The sequence below is a fragment of the Stegostoma tigrinum genome, chromosome 14 (assembly GCF_030684315.1).
Source record: "Stegostoma tigrinum isolate sSteTig4 chromosome 14, sSteTig4.hap1, whole genome shotgun sequence".
Classification (NCBI taxonomy): Eukaryota; Metazoa; Chordata; class Chondrichthyes; order Orectolobiformes; family Stegostomatidae; genus Stegostoma; species Stegostoma tigrinum.
Genome location: NC_081367.1, coordinates 19,791,937 through 19,809,787, shown reverse-complemented (window position 1 = coordinate 19,809,787; position 17,851 = coordinate 19,791,937). Strand labels below are relative to the sequence as shown.

Sequence of the window (17,851 nt, the reverse complement as noted above, 5' to 3'; positions counted from 1 at the left end):
CCTGAAGGTCACGTCGTAAAAACCTCCTCCGGGGAAATCCTGCAGGCAGTAAATGTCCGCAGCAGCGAACCCACAACAGTCCAACAGGACCCTCTTCACGAAGAAGGTGCGGTCCGCAGGTGCACATTCATCCACCTTCTTTACAGAAACACGGATGGTGTTCCGGACCCCCTGACCTGGGGCACGAGCACTTGCCGCAGCCATCGTTGCAGGTTGGCTGCTCCCCTGAGCCAGCGTTAGGCCAAAGCCAGCATTAAGATCCACTGGTCGCAAGGGTGCACAGCCAACCCGACGTCCTCCTTTCACCTCCAACCCAGCACTCTCCTCATCTCGGTCCACAAGAGAGTGGGTCTTTATTGTGTTCCAAATGTAAGCTGGTTCACTGAGATTTCCGGTTTGTTCCCAGATGTTTCGTCACCATTCTAGGTAACATCAACAGTGAGCCTCCGGTGAAGCACTGGTGTTATGTCCCGCTTTCTGTTTATCTGTTTAGGTTTCCCTGGGTCGGTGATGTCGTTTCCGGTGTTGATGTCTTTTCCTGTTCTTTTTCTCAGAGGATGGTAGATTGATTTGGAGCCAATGTGTTTGTTGGATTTCCGGTTGGAATGCCACGCTTCTAGGAATTCTCGTGCGTGTCTCTGTTTGGCTCGTCCTAGGATGGATGTGTTGTCGCAATCAAAGTGGTGTTCTTCCTCATCTGTATGTAAGGATACGAGTGATAGTGGGTCATGTCGTTTTGTGGCTAGTTGATGTTCATGTATCCTGGTGGCTAGCTTTCTGCCAGTTTGTCCAATGTAGTGTTTGTCACAGTTCTTGCAAGGTATTTTGTAGATGATGTTCGTTTTGCTTGTTGTCTGTATAGGGTCTTTTTAAGTTCATTAGCTGCTGTTTTAGTGTGTTGGTGGGTTTGTGGGCTACCCTGATGCCAAGAGGTCCGAGTAGTCTGGCAGTCATTTCGGAAATGTCTTTGATGTGGGGGAGAGTGGTTATGGTTTCTGGGCCCGTTTTGTCTGTTGGTTTGGGTTTATTGCTGAGAAATTGGCGGACTGTGTTCATTGGGTACCCGTTCTTTTTGAATATGCTGTATAGGTGATTTTCTTCTGCTCTTTGTAGTTCCTCTGTGCTGCAGTGTATGGTGGCTCATTGGAATAATGTTCTAATGCAGCTTCGTTTGTGGGTGTTGGGATGGCTCCTGTAGTTCAGTATTTGGTCCGTATGTGTTGTTTTCCTGTAGATGCTGGTTTGAAGTTCCCCATTGACTGTTCGCTCTACTGAAAACCTAGGAAACTAGGAAACCTAAACAGATAAATAGAAAGCGTGACATAACACCAGTGCTTCATCGGAGGCTCACTGATGATGTTACCTAGAATGGTGACGAAACGTCTGAAAACTAACCTCCCAGCTCAGCGAGCAAACTCACATCCAGAACCTCAACCTGAGCTACAAATCTTCTCAAAACTCGCTAGCTCTACACCTTGTTGTATCAGTGAATAATAGCTTTTGTCTTTGTTTTGGACATATAATTAGTCCTCTTTACATGTTTTGACTATAACACTTGTAATTCAGTGTGTATTTAAAATTTGTAACTATGAGTTTGTCATTTGATTCTTGCTGCAGCTAATGAAGAATACTACAAGTTTCTAATGAATGATGACTCTGAACCAAGTAGCTTGAGTATAAACTCCTTCACCATTGATGAGGTTGAGAACATTACAAGTGAATATACTTTGAAAAATACAGTAAGTACTGAATCTATCACATAAGACTATGATCGGTCTTTTCTAAACACAGCTAACATAAAAATAATCAATCAACTATTATGCCTGTCACCAATTTTTCTCTTTCTTTCTTAAAGGAAAACAAAAACCTCTAGTTTGTCCAAAGCAAATAGTATATCTTAGAGATAGTAGGACCTGCTGATACTGGAGAATCTGAGATAACAAGGTGTAGGGCTGGATGACCAAGCTGCATCGGAGGAACAGGAATGCTAATGTTTTGGGCTGAGACCCTTCTTCAGAACTGTCGGAGCGGAAGGGGATTCTGAAGTAAATAGGTAGAGAGGGGGAGGCAAATTGAAGATGGATAAAGGAGAAGGTAAGTGGAGAGGAGACAGACACGTCAAAGAGGCAGGGGTGCAGCCAACAAAGGTGTGAAGTTGAGGAATTAGGGAGGGGATAGTCCAGCCCAGGGAGGATTGGACTTTTTTTACACATCGTAGAGCATACTTCAGTGTAGAAAGTGCCCTGGATTTTCATTTAGTCATCTTATCAGATGGAAGGTGCCTTTTTCGGACACTTAGTAGGTAGGGGGTGGGGGTGGGGCTTTAGGTGGGAGGAAGGACAGGTGAGGGAGGCAGGGACAAACTGGGCTGGTTTTGGGATGCAGTTGGGGATGGGGAGATTTTGAAGCTTGTGAAGTCTACACTGATGCTATTGGGCTGCAGGGTTCCCAAGCAAAATATGAGGTGCTGCTTCTGCAACCTTCGGGTGGCATCCTGGTGGCGCTGCAGGAAGCCCAGGATGGACATGTCGTCTAAAGAGTGGGAGGGGGAGTTGAAATGGCTCGCGACTGGGAGGTGCAGTTGTTGTTGCCAACCAAGCGGAGGTGTTTTGCAAAGCGGTCCCCAAGCCTCTGCTTGGTTTCCCTGATGTAGAGGAGGCCACATCTGGAACCACCAGGCCTAAATTGATTAACAGAACTCACAGGCAGGTATCCAGGAGAATACACACCCTGTAAAATTCTCCTCTGTCTGGTTTGCAATAGTTAAAGTGCTTAGCAACATGCAGATCAGAAGCTAGTCACGTCCAGTTAAATGGTCACCAGGTTCTAATGGAGGTCGATACCTGTGCCTTTCAGTGATTGCAGAGCTAGTCTTTTAACAAAATTTGCTCTGGACTCCAACCCTCTAGTTTGCACAAGGCTTTGGCTAGTCTGAGAACTTACACTGGGGAACCATTACACATCAAGCATACAACTTCAGTTCTGGTCTCATACGAGAGGCATCTGGTTCAGTTACCATTGATTGTAGTCAAAGGCTCCGGCCCAACTCTGATGGTACAAAATTGGTTCAGAAAGATTCACCTAGATTGGTTCAATATTTCTTAATTAGAAAATGGCTACCTGAGTGAAGTCCTAATTAAATACCTGGAAGGTTTTCAAGAAGATGTAGGAACTGCCAAAGGAGTCAAGGCCACTTTTCAAGTTGATCGAGAAGCAATTTCATGAGTCTACAAGGCCCACCTGGTGCCACTTGTCTTACAAGCAAAAGTAGAGGCAGAAATCTGAAGGCTGGAAAGCAAAGGAGTCAACAAACGAGACTGGTTTGCGAAATGGGCAGCACCAGCCGCCCGATTTGTGAAGCCCGACGGGCCAGTTTGCCTTTTGTGGGGATTTTAAACAAACAGTAAACTGCTTTACACAGCTGGATAAAAACCCAAATCTACACGTAGAGGATTTGTAAGCAAAGCTGGCAGGGAGTGCTGTCCTTCACTAAGCTGGACATGAACCATGCATACTTGTAATTGTGGTTAGATGAGGATTTTCAGAAATATGCACCAATTAATACTCCTAAGTGTTTGTATCAACAGACAAGACGGCCTTTTGGGGTAACGCCAGCCTGTGCAATTTTTCAGCGGACAATGGAGAATATTTTACAAGTCTACCCCAAGTTACTGCTGAGCTGGATGACATGTTGATGACAGACAAGGCCAATAAGGAGCACCTGGAGAACTTGGGCATATGTCCATCTTGGAGAATCATCTAAGGCCTATGTATAAGAAGGAAATATGTGTGTTCCAGGCACCCCAAATGACCCACTCCAGGCTACAGGGCCAATAAGACTGGGCTACACCTGATAGAAGATATAGTAAAAGTGATGAAAGGTGCCTCAGCTCCCACGTCTGTAACAGAGCTTAGGTCTTTCCATGGGTTGGTGAATTATTCTGAAAAGTTCATACGTAACCTGGCCTCCATTCTGGTGTCTTTTCAACCACTCTTAAAAATGGGTCAGCCTTGGAAATGGTCACATAGCCAAACCATGGCTTTCATGGAAGTGAGGAAACCACTATCGTCCTCTAAGATATTGGCACGCTGTGATCCCAAGTGAGATCTGGTATTGATATCTGATGCCTCTGCATATGGCATTGGGGTAGTATTTGTTCATAGGTGGCCCAATGGAGAGAACGCCCAATTGTGTATGCCTCCAGGACTTTGGCTAATGCAAAGGATATATATTGATAGAGAATGAAGGTTTAGTGAGCATTTTTGGAGTTAGGAAGTTCCATTAATACTTTTATGAATGTAAGTTAGTAAAAATAATGGATCACAAACCTTTGCTAGGTCCACTTAGAGGACAAGGCACTGCTGCAAGTGATTTCAGGCTGAGTTCAATGGTCAGCTCCCACATTAAGTGCATATGGTTACAAGTTGGGACACTGTCCGGAAGGCCAAGTAGATGCATTGAGCTGCCACTGACAGATGCACAGCTGTGGTACCGCCACTGGAAGTAATTGTTTTAAATTTTCTGGACATATGTCCAGTTACAGGTCACAGTATCAGACTTTGGACGCATGAAGATCTGGTCCTGGAAAAACTGAAACAGCTGATGGTGATGAAGGGAAACAAAGGGCCATCACAACCAAAATTGAAACATTTTTGGACCCGGAGGAACCAGATCATCGTAGAGGATGGCATATTATCGAGAGCAAAAATTATTATTCTGAGCAAAGGTTGCTGCCAGATATTGGCTGAACTCCTGCAGGGTCACCCATGGATTTCCAGAGTGAAGGCACTGGTGAGAAGTTGTCTTGTGGCTAGGATTGAATGCAGACAAAATCGCATTGGTGGGGCAGTGCCTAGAGTGCCAACAAGAACAAAAATTGTGCCAGCAGCTCCTCCACATTCATGGGAATGACCAGGTAAACCCTGCACTCTGCTACATGTCATTGTTGGATATCCACTCGAAATAGTTGGATGTGCATAAAGTTCGTTCATCAAACCAGGGGCAATGAGAGAAAAACCTCGCGCATGTTTTGCGGTACACAAACTGCAAGAAGTGTTGGCCACAGATAACAGGCCATTGTTTACCAGCAGGGAATTTGAGTATTTCCTAATGATGCATAATATTAAGACATATAAGGACAGCTCCATACCATCCATCTTCCATTGATTTGATTTACTATTGTCACATATACCTAAGCACCATGACAAGCTTTGTTTTGCATGCAGTACAGGCAGATCAGCAGACATAATGTGTCTTTGGGTAATAAAACAAAGTGAAGAATGCAATGATATGGCAGCAGAGAAGGCGCACAAAGAGCAAGATCAAAGTTAAATTTAAACAAAACTACAAAATAGCACAGGAACAGGCCCTTCAGCCTCTAAGCCTGTGCCAGCATATTTTGCCTTTCCTTACTGAAACTGTCTTCATTTATGGGATTTGCATCCCTCTGTTCCCTTCCTATTCGCGTTATCGTCCAGGTGCTCCTTGAATGTTGCTTTTGTGAGAGATTGATTCAGAAGTCGAATAACGGCGGGGAAGAAGCTGTTATTGAATCTTTTGGTGCATGTTTTAAGCTTTTGTATGCTCTGCCTGATAGAAGAGGTTCATAGAGAGTATAAATAGGGTGTGAGAGGTATTGATTGATTATGTAGGCCGCCTTCCTTAAGAAGTGAGAAATATGGATGGAAGGCTGATTGTATGATGAACTAGATAATAAAATGTGAGGCTGGATGAACACAGCAGGCCAAGCAGCATCTCAGGAGCACAAAAGCTGACGTTTCGGGTCTAGGCCCGAAACGTCAGCTTTTGTGCTCCTGAGATGCTGCTTGGCCTGCTGTGTTCATCCAGCCTCACATTTTATTATCTTGGAATCTCCAGCATCTGCAGTTCCCATTATCTCTGTATGATGAACTAGGCTGTTTTCAGAATTCTTTGTCATTTCTTACAGTCCCGGTCAAAGCAGTTGTCATACCAACCCAAATGATGCAACCAGATAGAATGCTTTCTATGGCACATCTAAAAACAATTGGTAGGAGTCGTTAGAGACATGCTGAATTTCCTTAGCCTCCTGAGGAAGGAGACAATTGTTGTACTTTCTTGACCGTAGTGTCAACGCAGGTGGACAAGGACAGATTGTGGTGATCATCACTCCTAGGAACTTGTAACACTCGACCATCTCCACCTCAGCACCATTTGATGTAGACTGGGGCATGCCCTTCATCTTGCTTCCGGAAGTCACTGACCAGCTGTTTTGTTTTCCTGATGATGAGGGAGAGATTATTATCTTTACATCTCACCACCAACCACTCTGTCTCTTTCCTATATTCCTTTTTGTCATTGTTTGAGATCCGGCCTCCAGTGGGGTGGTGTCATCAGTGAATTTGTAGATGGACTTAGTACAAAATTTGGACTAACTGTCATGAGTGTACAGTATACAGTAAAAGGGCTGAGTATGCAGCCTTGCAGGGCGCTGGTGTTGAAGATTGTCATGGAGGAGGTGCTGTGGCATTACTCTCTCTGTGTTCTCTGGGTCAGGAAGTCAAGGATGCAGTTGTAGTGGAGGGAACCGAGACCTAGATCTCGGAGTTTGGAGATGTTTGTTTGGAATTACGGTGTTAAAGGCGAAGCCTTAGTCAATTAGTAGGTGCCTGGCGTGGGTTTCCTCGTTATCCAGTTGTTCCAGGGACGAGTACGGGGACAGGGAGCTGGTATCTGCTGTGGATCTGTTGTGATGGTAGTTGATGAGAGCCACGACTAACCTCTCAAAGTACTTCATCGTTTTGGAGGTCACAGCCACCAGGTGGTAGTCATTGAGGCATGCTGCATGAGTGTTCTTTGGCACCAGGAAGATGGTTGCCTTCTTGAAGCAGGTGAGGACTTCACATTGTAGTAAGGAGAGGTTAAAGATGTCATCGAATACTCCTGCTAGCCTACAGGCAGGATCTGAGTGCACAACCATGGCCTCCATTTAGGCCAGTCACTTTCACTTTTTTTTTAAGAAAAAGGCCAATTTGATGTCTGTAGCAGTGATTGAGGGACCAGGTGCATCCCGGGCTGTCAGGACAGATGACATCATTTGACTGAAGTTGTGTTTGAAATGTGTATAAAATGATTTGAGCACATTAGGGAAGATGTATTTTTGTCCTGTATTCTCCTCTGCTTCTTGATCTGACAGAAACAGCAGCACACACTTCAAAGCAGGTTCAAAGAAATAACCTACACCTTCACTACGTACCAATTCGATTATAGGGCCACCCCTCATGCAACCACAGGGATAGCTCCAGTAGAGTTTCTGTACGAGATTAAATCTGAGCTTCCCAGATCTGGAGTGCAGGAGAGGGTGAAACGGCATCAGGAACGCCAGTACTGGACCCAAGACTCTGCTAAGCGAGTGACACAGTTTACTGAAGCGGTTGATGTTTGGTGTAGGCCATTCCCATGGCTCCCTGCATGGGTAAGAGACATCGTCAACACCAGTTTGGGTAGATGCGACAGTCCTAAATAAGCTGCAGACTCTCAAACGGTGCAGGAGCAAAATGTGACCAGCTCCTCCACAGCCTTTCTGTCTGTGCTGGAACCTGTGGGCTGTCCCTCTCTACTAAGCGATGAAGAAACCTCCAGAATTTCAGGTGGAGCTAATGGATGTCAATGGCTTTGTCGCCTGAAGAAGAGAGTGGATTTTTTTGTTTTGAGATGCTCCGGGCATAACAGGCGAGCTACTGTGCATTACATGTCGTCCATATCAAAGGCAGATGTGGAGGAACCTGACCGGGTGCTAAAACGCCCCCAGGAGGCGCTGTGAGAAAATGAACCAGCCTGTGTCCTTGGATTCGGGGCTGGGGGATTGTTTAGTGGATGACAGCCAGGTGAACCTCTCAGAATGTGTCCTCTGGGGCTGCTAATGTGATCCAATCAATCAGGGAGCCCTGGCTGACTGATCAGAACAGGAGTGTCAGATGCCTTTAGGGTGAAGTGGGCACCACAGAGGATAGAGTATTTTGTTTTCTCCTCCAACTCTATTTTGACTTAATCCCCTCTTTTTCTTCCAATCACCCCACACTTTTCGTGTAAGTATTACCCTTAACAGGCATTGCTTGTTAATGTTTCACTCGCCATGTGGGTGCTTTCCTGGTGGTGGAAGGTACAGAATAATGTTTTAGCACAGTGGCGCCTTTTTACTGAGTCACTACACATACACACACAGCCAAGGGTGATTTGGCGAAAATATAAGCTTACTGCTGGGCCCCTTTGGGTGCAGAGGTAGTGTGGATGGGACAAACAGATAAAAGAGAAAAAAATCAACAGGAGATTCAGATTTTCTTCCCTCTAGGGACTGGCTTTGAGCTAGCTGGTCAGAGTCCATGTACAAAAAAGGAACAGTAGTTTCAGTCACCCTGTTCGCTCTGCGAGCTGTCTTTGAGGGAGCTGGTTCAGTGTCAATGACTCTGCACGTGTAAATAAAGGATGACTTGGTGACAGGATACGAGCTTCTATGGGGTTAATTCTGGTGTCAAGGGCAATTCCTTCCTCCTCAGTTCTAGATTTCCACTCGTTTTTTCATGTTTTTAATAAGACTAATGAGGTCTGGTACTGAACGACCCTGATAGAGCTCATAATGTGCAGGTTGTTGATGGGTAAATTCTGTTTGATTGCACTGTAATTTTCCTAATTATCAGGATAGATTGATGCGCCTGTAATGAGCCAAGTTTGATTTGACATTCTTTTCAACAATTTTTTCCACATCGTCGGGCAGACGTCAGTTTTGTAGCGATGTGGAAGAGCTTGCCCGGGAGTCAAGTTAGTTTTGGATCACAAAAAAAGTGGCCAGGATGTTGTCATGCCCTTTGCTGTACGTTGTGTATAGAACCATTTCTTGACATCTAACTGGCATTTCTGCTGGTGTTAAGTGGAGGTGGTGATGGTGTGGTGATAATGTCACTGGCCTAGTAATCCAGGACCCCAGGCTAATGTTCTAGGGATATGAGTTCAGATCCTATCGTAGCAAATAGAAGAAGTTTGGAATCTATTTTTTAAAAAAAGAAATTAAACAACTATAAATGTAAACATTTTATCTTCTGACTCGAGCAATATTACAGAAGGTACGCTATGTATGTTGAATGTGATTTTTGTTGGAAATTTTGAATATAATTGGACATTTGTGATAATGCTTAAGTAAACCAAATACATAGGTATGCGGAAGGAATATGTTCACCATTGTACTTTTAGAGAAGTAGTTCATTTTATTGATGAATCTGAATTCCACAAAGAAATTAACCCATCAATGGTTAACTGGGCAGGGTATAAATAGCAATGTTATGATCTCTTTCTTTTTATAGTATTACTAATAGTAATGACTTTTTGACAATTAGAAATATTTTAGATATCAGCAAGGATGGCCAAAATAAAAAAGCTCCTGTCTTGGTCCTGAGAGTAAAACAGCCAGAAATATCAAAACAGACTGGAACAGTTTTTAGAAGTAGGTATAAAGGCTGAGAGTAGCAGAGGTGTGCATTGGTCACTTAATAGCTGATACAGGAGTAATTATAACGGGAATTAATGAAATGGCAGCAACATCAAACAAATAATTTGTTTGCTTTCATGGTAGAAGATGCAAAAACATCCCAAAAATAGCAGGAACTAAGGATCTGATCAAAGTGAGCAACTCACGATAATTAACATTTTTTTAGAAAAAGACTGAAAGCTGACAAATACGAGGTCCTCATGCCCTATATCCAAGGGTGCTGAAAGAGGTGACACCAGACACACTATGCTGTTTGTAATCATCACTTAAAATTTCCTCGATTGTAGGTTTGTCCCAGTGACTTAGAAGTTGGGTTGGGAGGTGTAAGAAGGAGCTGGCTGCAGGGAAGCTAGGAGGGGAAAAGTGTAGCATGAGCCCACATGTGACGGGGAGAGGAGAAGGAAAAGATGGGGAAAGTATTGGCTTACTGTTATTTTCAAGCGTTAAGTACATCGTGGACAAATAGTTTTAGGGGGGTATTTCCTGTTCTGTCTACATAGCAAGATAAATCTCAGTTCCACATGTAATTATAGGTTCACTGAACCTCAATTGAAATCACATTGGATTTGAGAGACAATCTGAACAATTCTAGAATGATAATAGACACTGTGGTACAATTCACTACTGCAGTGCTTTAGGTTTTTCACAATTTAGATCTGACATGAAATGGTAAATGAAGAGCTTACAAGATTTACCGTTTCTCTATATCTAATTACTGAAAGTAGTAATGCTAACCATTTGCTTCATTTTTCAACTCACTGCTTTGGCCTTGTTTTGCAGGATATCTTTGCTGTAACTGTTTCTCTGATCACGGGACAGATCGTATACATCTCTGACCAAGCCTCTTCAATTCTGAATTGCAATAAAGATGTCTTCAAAAATGTTAAGTTCACAGAGCTCCTTGCTCCACAAGATGTTGGAGTTTTCTACAGCTTTACAAAACCATCTCAACTGCCTCTGTGGAGTGTGTGCACAGCTGCTGGTGAGTAAGTTTTATTATATTAACAGATCCTTTCACAGCTCTTGAGATGTAGTTTGTTATATAATGGTTGCCAGCAGTTGGTTGGTACACAGATTGAGAAAACGCAGCTGTCCAATTATGTAACCAGTAATCAATTTTCCAAATGACCTTAACAACATGAGAGAATCCAAAACAAAACTACGAAATTCAACCCAGATTTTCATGGATATATAATACTACAGAGTCCATTTTAGCCATTTATTCTACTGAGAGAATTCATGTGTAAATTCTCCCTTTGTTGCCAAAAGTTGTTGAGCAGATTTTGAAACTAATTATCATTTTTCACATTTCCATTATTCAGCCCTGGCTGTCTGTCTGCCCTCTATAGACAATGCATGTAATTCTTACAAATTTTATTCAGATCCCCTCAAATCTTTCCTTCTCTCACCACCCTCACTGCACCTCTTCTCCATCATCCCTCTTTCCTCCAGCAATCAGTTTTAGGAATTCAGAAACTGCTGTGTCAAATGAAATAGTATACTACAAGATGGTAAACTCGTGGAATGGGCCTATAATTGGCATATAAATTTCAGTATGGGTTAGGTGTGAGCTGGGGCATTTTGGGAGGAAGAAAAAGGAGATTAGGAGATTACGTATTTTGAAACTAATAGTCTTAAATGTGGTTTAGTTAAATTCTATGGTAAAATTAATAAATCTAATGGAGAATTTACCCGATGGGGACTCGAGGAATGCTGAAGCACAAAGTCATCCAGGACAAAGCAGCTTGCTTGATTGGTGCACTAGGTACAACCTTAAAACACTCCTCCCTCTCCACTGCTGACACACAACAGCACCATCTACAAGGTGCACTGCAGCAACTCAACAGCAGCTTCCAAATCCATGACCTCTGCAACCTGGGAGGACAAGATGCATGGGAACACCATGTCGAGGCCCTACTCGGGAGGGTGCAACACTGGACCTCCTGTTTGGAACGGAGGTTGGGCAAGCGATTTGAAGTGTCAGTCAGAGAGCCGTTTTGGCCCAGTGACAATAGCTGTCTAAGTTTTAACATAGTTATGGAAGAAGATAAGACAGGTCCACTGGTTAAGGTACTGAACCAGAGCTGGGCCAATTTTGTGGCCATTGGCAGAATCTCGCAGTAGTCAATTGGGTGAATCTGTTTGAAGGAAATATAACTACAGGCAAATTGAAAAGTATGATATCAAGAGCCCAGACTCAGGAAAAAGAAGACAACATAGATTGGGTTTAAGCTGTTGGGCTCGAGTGAATCTCTTGATGACTATAGAAAGTGTAGGAGCAGTTAAGTTAAGAGAGAAATCACAAGAGCAGAAAGAAGGTATGAGATGGATCTGGCAGATAATGTTAAAGATCATCCCAATTACATATCGTATTGATATACTAAGAGTAAGAGGGTGGCTAGGAAGAGAATAGGTCCCCTTAAAGATCAGCATGACCATTTAGGTGCGGAACCACAGGATATAGGGCAGATTTTTAATGAATATTTCTCTAGAGAGAATCGTAGATGCTAAGGAAATAAGGAAAACAAATGGAAATGTTTTGGACAGCATACACATTACCAGAGAGAGGGGTGTTTGCAGCCTTAAAGCACATTAAGGCGAATAAGCCCCCTGGGCCTGACCAAGTCCATCCTCTGACATTATGGGAGTCTAGGGAAGACAAGGCCCTTGCTAAGATTTTTGCTTGATCTTTAGCCATTGGTGAAGTTCCAGAAAACTGGGGAATGGCTAATGTTGTTCTATTGTTTAAGAACGACAAAGACAAGCAAGGGAACTACAGGCCAGTAAGCCTGACATCAGTGGTAGGCAAGTTATTGGAGAGGATACTGAGGGGCAGAATCAATCAACATTTGGAGACTCTAGGTCGGATTAGAGATAGCCAGCATGGATTTGTATGTGGGAAGCCACTTCTAACAAATCTTTAGAGCTTTTTGAAGAGGTAACCAAGAGGATAGATGAGGGTTGGGCAGTGGATGTTGTTGATATGGACTTGAGTAAGGCCTTTGACAGGGTCCCATTATGGCAGGCTAGTCATTAAGTTTAGGCTGTATGGGATCCAGGGAGAGCTAGCTAACTCAACCAAAATTGGCTTGATGGTAGGAAGCAGAGGGATGATGGTTGAAGGTTGTTTCTTGGACTGGAGGCTTGTGACTCGTGGTGTGCCACGGTGCTGGGACTTTTGTTATAGTTATTTACTTAAATGATCTGGATGTGAATGTACAAGGCATGATTAGTAAGTTTGCAGATGCTACAAAATAAGGAGGTATCATTGATAGCGAGGAAAGTTATTAGAAATCAGAGGGATCTCGGTCAGATGGGGAAGTGGGCTGAGGATTGGCAAATGCAATTCAATACGGATAAGTGGGAGGTGTTGCACTTTGGAAAGTCCAAACCAAGGCAGGACTTGTGCAGTAAATGGTAAGGTCCTGAGGAGTATCTTAGGAGCACAGAAGCTGACGTTTCGGGCCTAGACCCTTCTTCAGAAAAGGGGGATGGGGAGAGGATTCTGAAGTAAATAGGGAGAGAGGGGGAGGCGGACTGAAGATGGATAGAGGAGAAGATAGGTGGAAAGGAGAGTTGGGGGGGGAGGTAGGGAGGGGATAAGTCAGTCCGGGGAGGATGGACAGGTCAAGGGGTGGGGGGGGATGAGCTTAGTAGGTAGGAGGAGGAGATAGGTGAGAGGAAGAACAGGTTAGGGAGGCGGGGACGAGCTGGGCTGGTTTTGGGATGCAGCAGGGGGAGGGGAGATTTTGAAGGTGGTAATATCCACATTGATACCCTTGGGCTGCAGGGTTCCCAAGCGGAATATGAATTGCTGTTCCTGCAAACCTATGAGTGGCGTCGTTATGGCACTGCAGGAGGCCCAGGATGGACATGCCGTCTAAGGAATGGGAGGGGGAGTTGAAATAGTTCGCGACTGGGAGGTGCAGTTGTTTATTACAAACCCAGCGTAGGTGTTCTGCAAAACTGTCCCCAAGCCTCCGCTTGGTTTTCCCAATGTAGAGGAAGCCACACCAGGTACAGCGGATGCAGTATACCACATTGGCAGATGTGCAAGTGAACATCTGCTTAATATGGAAAGTCATCTTGGGGCCTGGGATGGGGATGAGGGAGGAGGTGTGGGGGCAGGTGTAGCACTTCCTGTGGTTGCAAGGGAAAGTGCCGGGTGTGGTGGGGTTGGAGGGGAGTGTGGAGCGGACAAGGGAGTCACGGAGAGAGTGGTCTCTCCAGAAGGCAGACAAGGGTGGGGTTGGAAAAATGTCTTTAGTGGTGGGGTCAGACTGTAGATGCCGTAAGTGTCGGAGGATGATGTATTGTATCCGGAGGTTGGTGGGGTGGTATGTGAGGATGAGGGGGATTCTCTTTTGGCGGTTATTGCGGGGGTGGGATGTGAGAGATGGGGTGCGGGAGATGCAGGAGACACGGTCGAGGGCATTCTTGACCACTGCGATTGGGGGGGGGGGGGGGGGGGGTGGGGGGGCGTGGAGTTGCAGCCCTTGAAGAACGAGGACATCTGGGATGTACAGGAGTGGAATGCCTCATTCTGGGAACAGATGCGGCCGAGGCCAAGGAATTGAAAATAGGGGTTGGAATTTTTGCGGGAAGGTGGGTGGGAGGAGGTGTATTCCAGGAAGCTGTGGGAACCACCCCACTCACCTCCGGATACAACACATCATCCTCCGACACTTCCGCCATCTACCGTCAGACCCCACCACTAAATACATTTTTCCAACCCCACCCTTGTCTGCCTTCCAATTGCTGGCCTAGCCAATGACACCCAATAACATGAATATGCAAGTTTTATTTTAAAAATTCAGAGTGCTTCTTTAACCAATGTAGCCAGAGTCTGAAACTTCTTGCCACTTGGAGCTGTGGAGCCCAATAGCAAAAGGAAACATGCTAAGCATAAAGTAGAATGGAATCAAATACTGCACCTAGGGTTAGATAAAAAATATGGAAAGAGAATCATGGCAAATGGACCATTTGGACCCAAGGGCTTGTTTCTGTGCGGTACATTCTATCTATTTATTTATCTGTCCTTGTTCCAGTAATCTTCATTAATATTCCAAAAGACTTTTCATCCAGTATTTTGTTTTGAGAAGCTACCCCTAACACTGCTAAAGCTGAAATAGGTTCCATATTCAGTTGTTTGGGGAGGGTGAGGCTCATTCTAATCTCCTGTCTTGTTTGATTATTTTTAACTCTTGTCTTTTAAATTCTGCTCTGACGCAAGTACATAGGTAGCTTTTATCTACTTTAGCTATGAACATGCCCTGAATTTCTTTTTACTTAGATCCTCTGCCATAATAATTCAAGCTATTCTTTGAATCTTATCCATATCTTTCTAAATGCAGGTGCCCAAAATTGTGCACATTTATTTCTAAATATGATACTTAAATTGAACTAAGTTCATATAGTAGTGATTAGAATTGGGTGTGATTAAATCAGGCATGCGTCATTCATGAAGATTTGCTTAACACTTTATACTTCAGAACCTGTGTTAATCTGCCTTCCTGTACCAGTATGACCCTTGTGACTACTCGTAACTGCAGCCGGTTAGACAGAAGATAGGCAGAAGAAAGCTGTCACTCACTCAATTTAAGAAGCCTGAGGGCAAAACATTATCACAGTGTAGCCTTGTTAATACTGTTGTGGTGACCAGACCACTGGCTGGCAAGTTTGTGAAATCTGGATCCTTGTGGAGCCAAGTCACTGCAGGTTTGTTGGAGGAATTGCTGGCCCACAATGTTGTTAGCTGAGTTATTTTTTCCACGTCTTCTAAGTGACCTGCCATGTTCGTTTTAGAGATGCCTGGTCATTTGCCAGTCATTGTTTGTAGAATTCTTTACCATGTATTCACATCCCTTCATTTTTACAAAGAAACTTCTCAAGGTTCTTTTTTTTATGAAAACTGATATCCATATGCCAACAAAATTAATGAGACTCCAGCTAGTTTTCATCGAGTGCTTAAGTCCACATTTCAACGTCTTCACTGAAGTGACAGAGACCCAGACGTCAGCAAGAATGAGTAGTACTCTCTTAACTGCTGGTTAGATCTCATGACTGCTTCATTTACTATCTAGTGGCGGGATAACATTTGCCCCCACAGCAGTAAAACTGGTCATTTTGATTTGTTAACAATGAGAGATTGTGGAACTGTTTATATTCAGCTTCATACAAAAAACTTATTTCAAGTCTTGCATTACTTTTATAGTAAGTAAAATGCAAAATGAAGCTGTGTTACTGTCTTTGCCTCTCTTGATTCCTGTAAACTGGGGTAATCCCTGCTCTCTTTCATTTTCTTTTGTCAATTTGAAAGAGATTAGAAACAAAAAAGTGAAAGTTGCTCCGACAAAATAAGCAGTAAAGATATTTTATATATGAGAAAATTTATTGCTCAATTTGATGCTTTTAGCTTTGCTTCTTCTGCATGCACTCATTTTAACCTCAACAGATTTTATTCGTAATAAGCATGCTGTGCAATTTCACTAAACTAGCAGTTTTAAGATGATCTTTCTACCCTTTCACCCTTCCTGAAAATTTTTGTCATGTTTCCATAATTTGTTATTTTTCTCAGATTCATCACCACAAGACTGCATGCAAGAGAAGTCTTTCTTCTGCCGTATTAGGTGAGTACTTTTGAAGGACTGGAATTTTGTTACTGAGCATTATGTACACAGGAAGAGTGGGAATAAGTTATTTGGGGCGTGGGGTGGTGAAATGGAAAATTACTTTATCGCTAACCTGTTAGAATCACCCAGGCTGAATGCTTTTGAAAACATGCCTTTTATTTGCTTTATAAATGTTCCCATCATGTCGATATGTGCCTTATGTAATGGAATTTTGGAATTCATGATAACTTAGCGTGAAAGCACACTCCACTATCAGCTGATGGACACCTTTGCCCAAGGAATTTGCTGATGCTTTTGTGCGCTGAAATATTTGCATTTATAATACAAGGGCACCTTGAACCTGCAAGATTATGAATCCTCAGTAAGGTAGGTGTGATGTTCTGTTATCTTGCATTGCCAAGAAGTGGATTGTTCTTTAGGTAGAGCATTTGGTGATGTCAGGAATAAATGCCCAGTGTGATATTCTGCAGTTTGCTTTGGTACACTTTGAGTTCTTTATTCTGTCAGCATTTTGATCTTTTCAAAGTTGGCAATAAATACAATAAAGAGGTTATTTTGTTCATGTTCCTACTTTGATTACTGAATGAACTCTGGCATCATTCAACCCATTGTACAGATTTGAAACTATTTTGTATTTCTAAGGCTTAATTAAAACAAGTAAGGATGTGTTTGTGCTGTTTCATTTTACCTTGAACCTGATGATGCAGGCTTCAGGGTTTAGTAGATAAGACAAAAATTCCACATTTATGTTTAGCCTGGCCTTTGCACTGCATCTCTCCACCTCATAAGGTCTAATGTTGTCCTTCTGTACTGCGGACCGCTTGCCCCTTTGCACTTATACCTTCATTGACCAAACCTATAAACTAAGTTTATGTTTGTTTGGGAGAACAGTTTCTGTTAGCCGGTACTAATCATGATTCACTCGTTAGCATGCTTATTTCTATATCTGTGATTGTGGGTGCAAGCCCCATTTCAGGATTTGAGCATTAGAAACATGAGCATTGAGAAACCCCAGTGCTTCCTTGTCAGGGTGTTGACTTTCACATGAGACAATGAACTGAGGCTTTATCTGTATTCGCCAGTGGACATAAAATATTTCAACGTTGTTTCACAGTCCTGGCTAATATTTATCCTTAAGTCAACATCATGAAAAGACAATTGGTAGAATTTTCCTGGCTTTTGCGCAGCATGGATAAAGTTGAAACGTACTGGTGAATATGATGGGAAAATATCTGCATCTCTTATTTCGAGAAGTCCAATTTTCTTTGAGGTTTTAACAACAATTTCAGAATCTCGCCAGTAAGCGATGACAGTTTCTGTATCTGTACCTCATGATTAGCTTATTGCCACATTTGCCTGCAGTCTCTGATTTTTCTGTGTACTGCTGAGAAACTAGATGGTGCCATTTCCTACCTTGAAAGTCAGTGCAGTTCCCCCACGGATGCAGCTTGCTGGTTGCTTCTCTGGGCCTCTGAACGTTGAGTCACCAATAGTTCATTGCATGCTTCATGGTCAGAGATTGCTTTCACCCTTCAAACACAAAAGCCAGCATTGCCTAAGAGCCACATCGTCGTGGCTGATCTCTGCCTAACTCATGATGCGTTTCACCCTTGTACTTTTGAACTCATGGACCCTTTATATTGCGGCGCTTCTACCGGATTGCTGTCTGTTCAGGGACACACATCTATCTCATGCTTA

General features: G+C 43.4%; 1 protein-coding gene across 3 annotated transcripts in view; it reads left to right on the top strand.

Annotated features, from left to right (window-relative positions):
* Nucleotides 1-17,851, top strand: part of per2 (period circadian clock 2) — an 88,076-nt gene that overhangs the window by 17,093 nt on the left and 53,132 nt on the right. For all 3 annotated transcript variants that reach the window (XM_048542355.2, XM_048542356.2, XM_048542354.2), the window contains 3 exons: nt 1,618-1,739; nt 10,302-10,503; nt 16,099-16,150. In XM_048542355.2, coding sequence (XP_048398312.2) covers nt 1,618-1,739; nt 10,302-10,503; nt 16,099-16,150 — 376 coding nt within the window. The remainder of the gene's footprint in view (nt 1-1,617; nt 1,740-10,301; nt 10,504-16,098; nt 16,151-17,851) is intronic.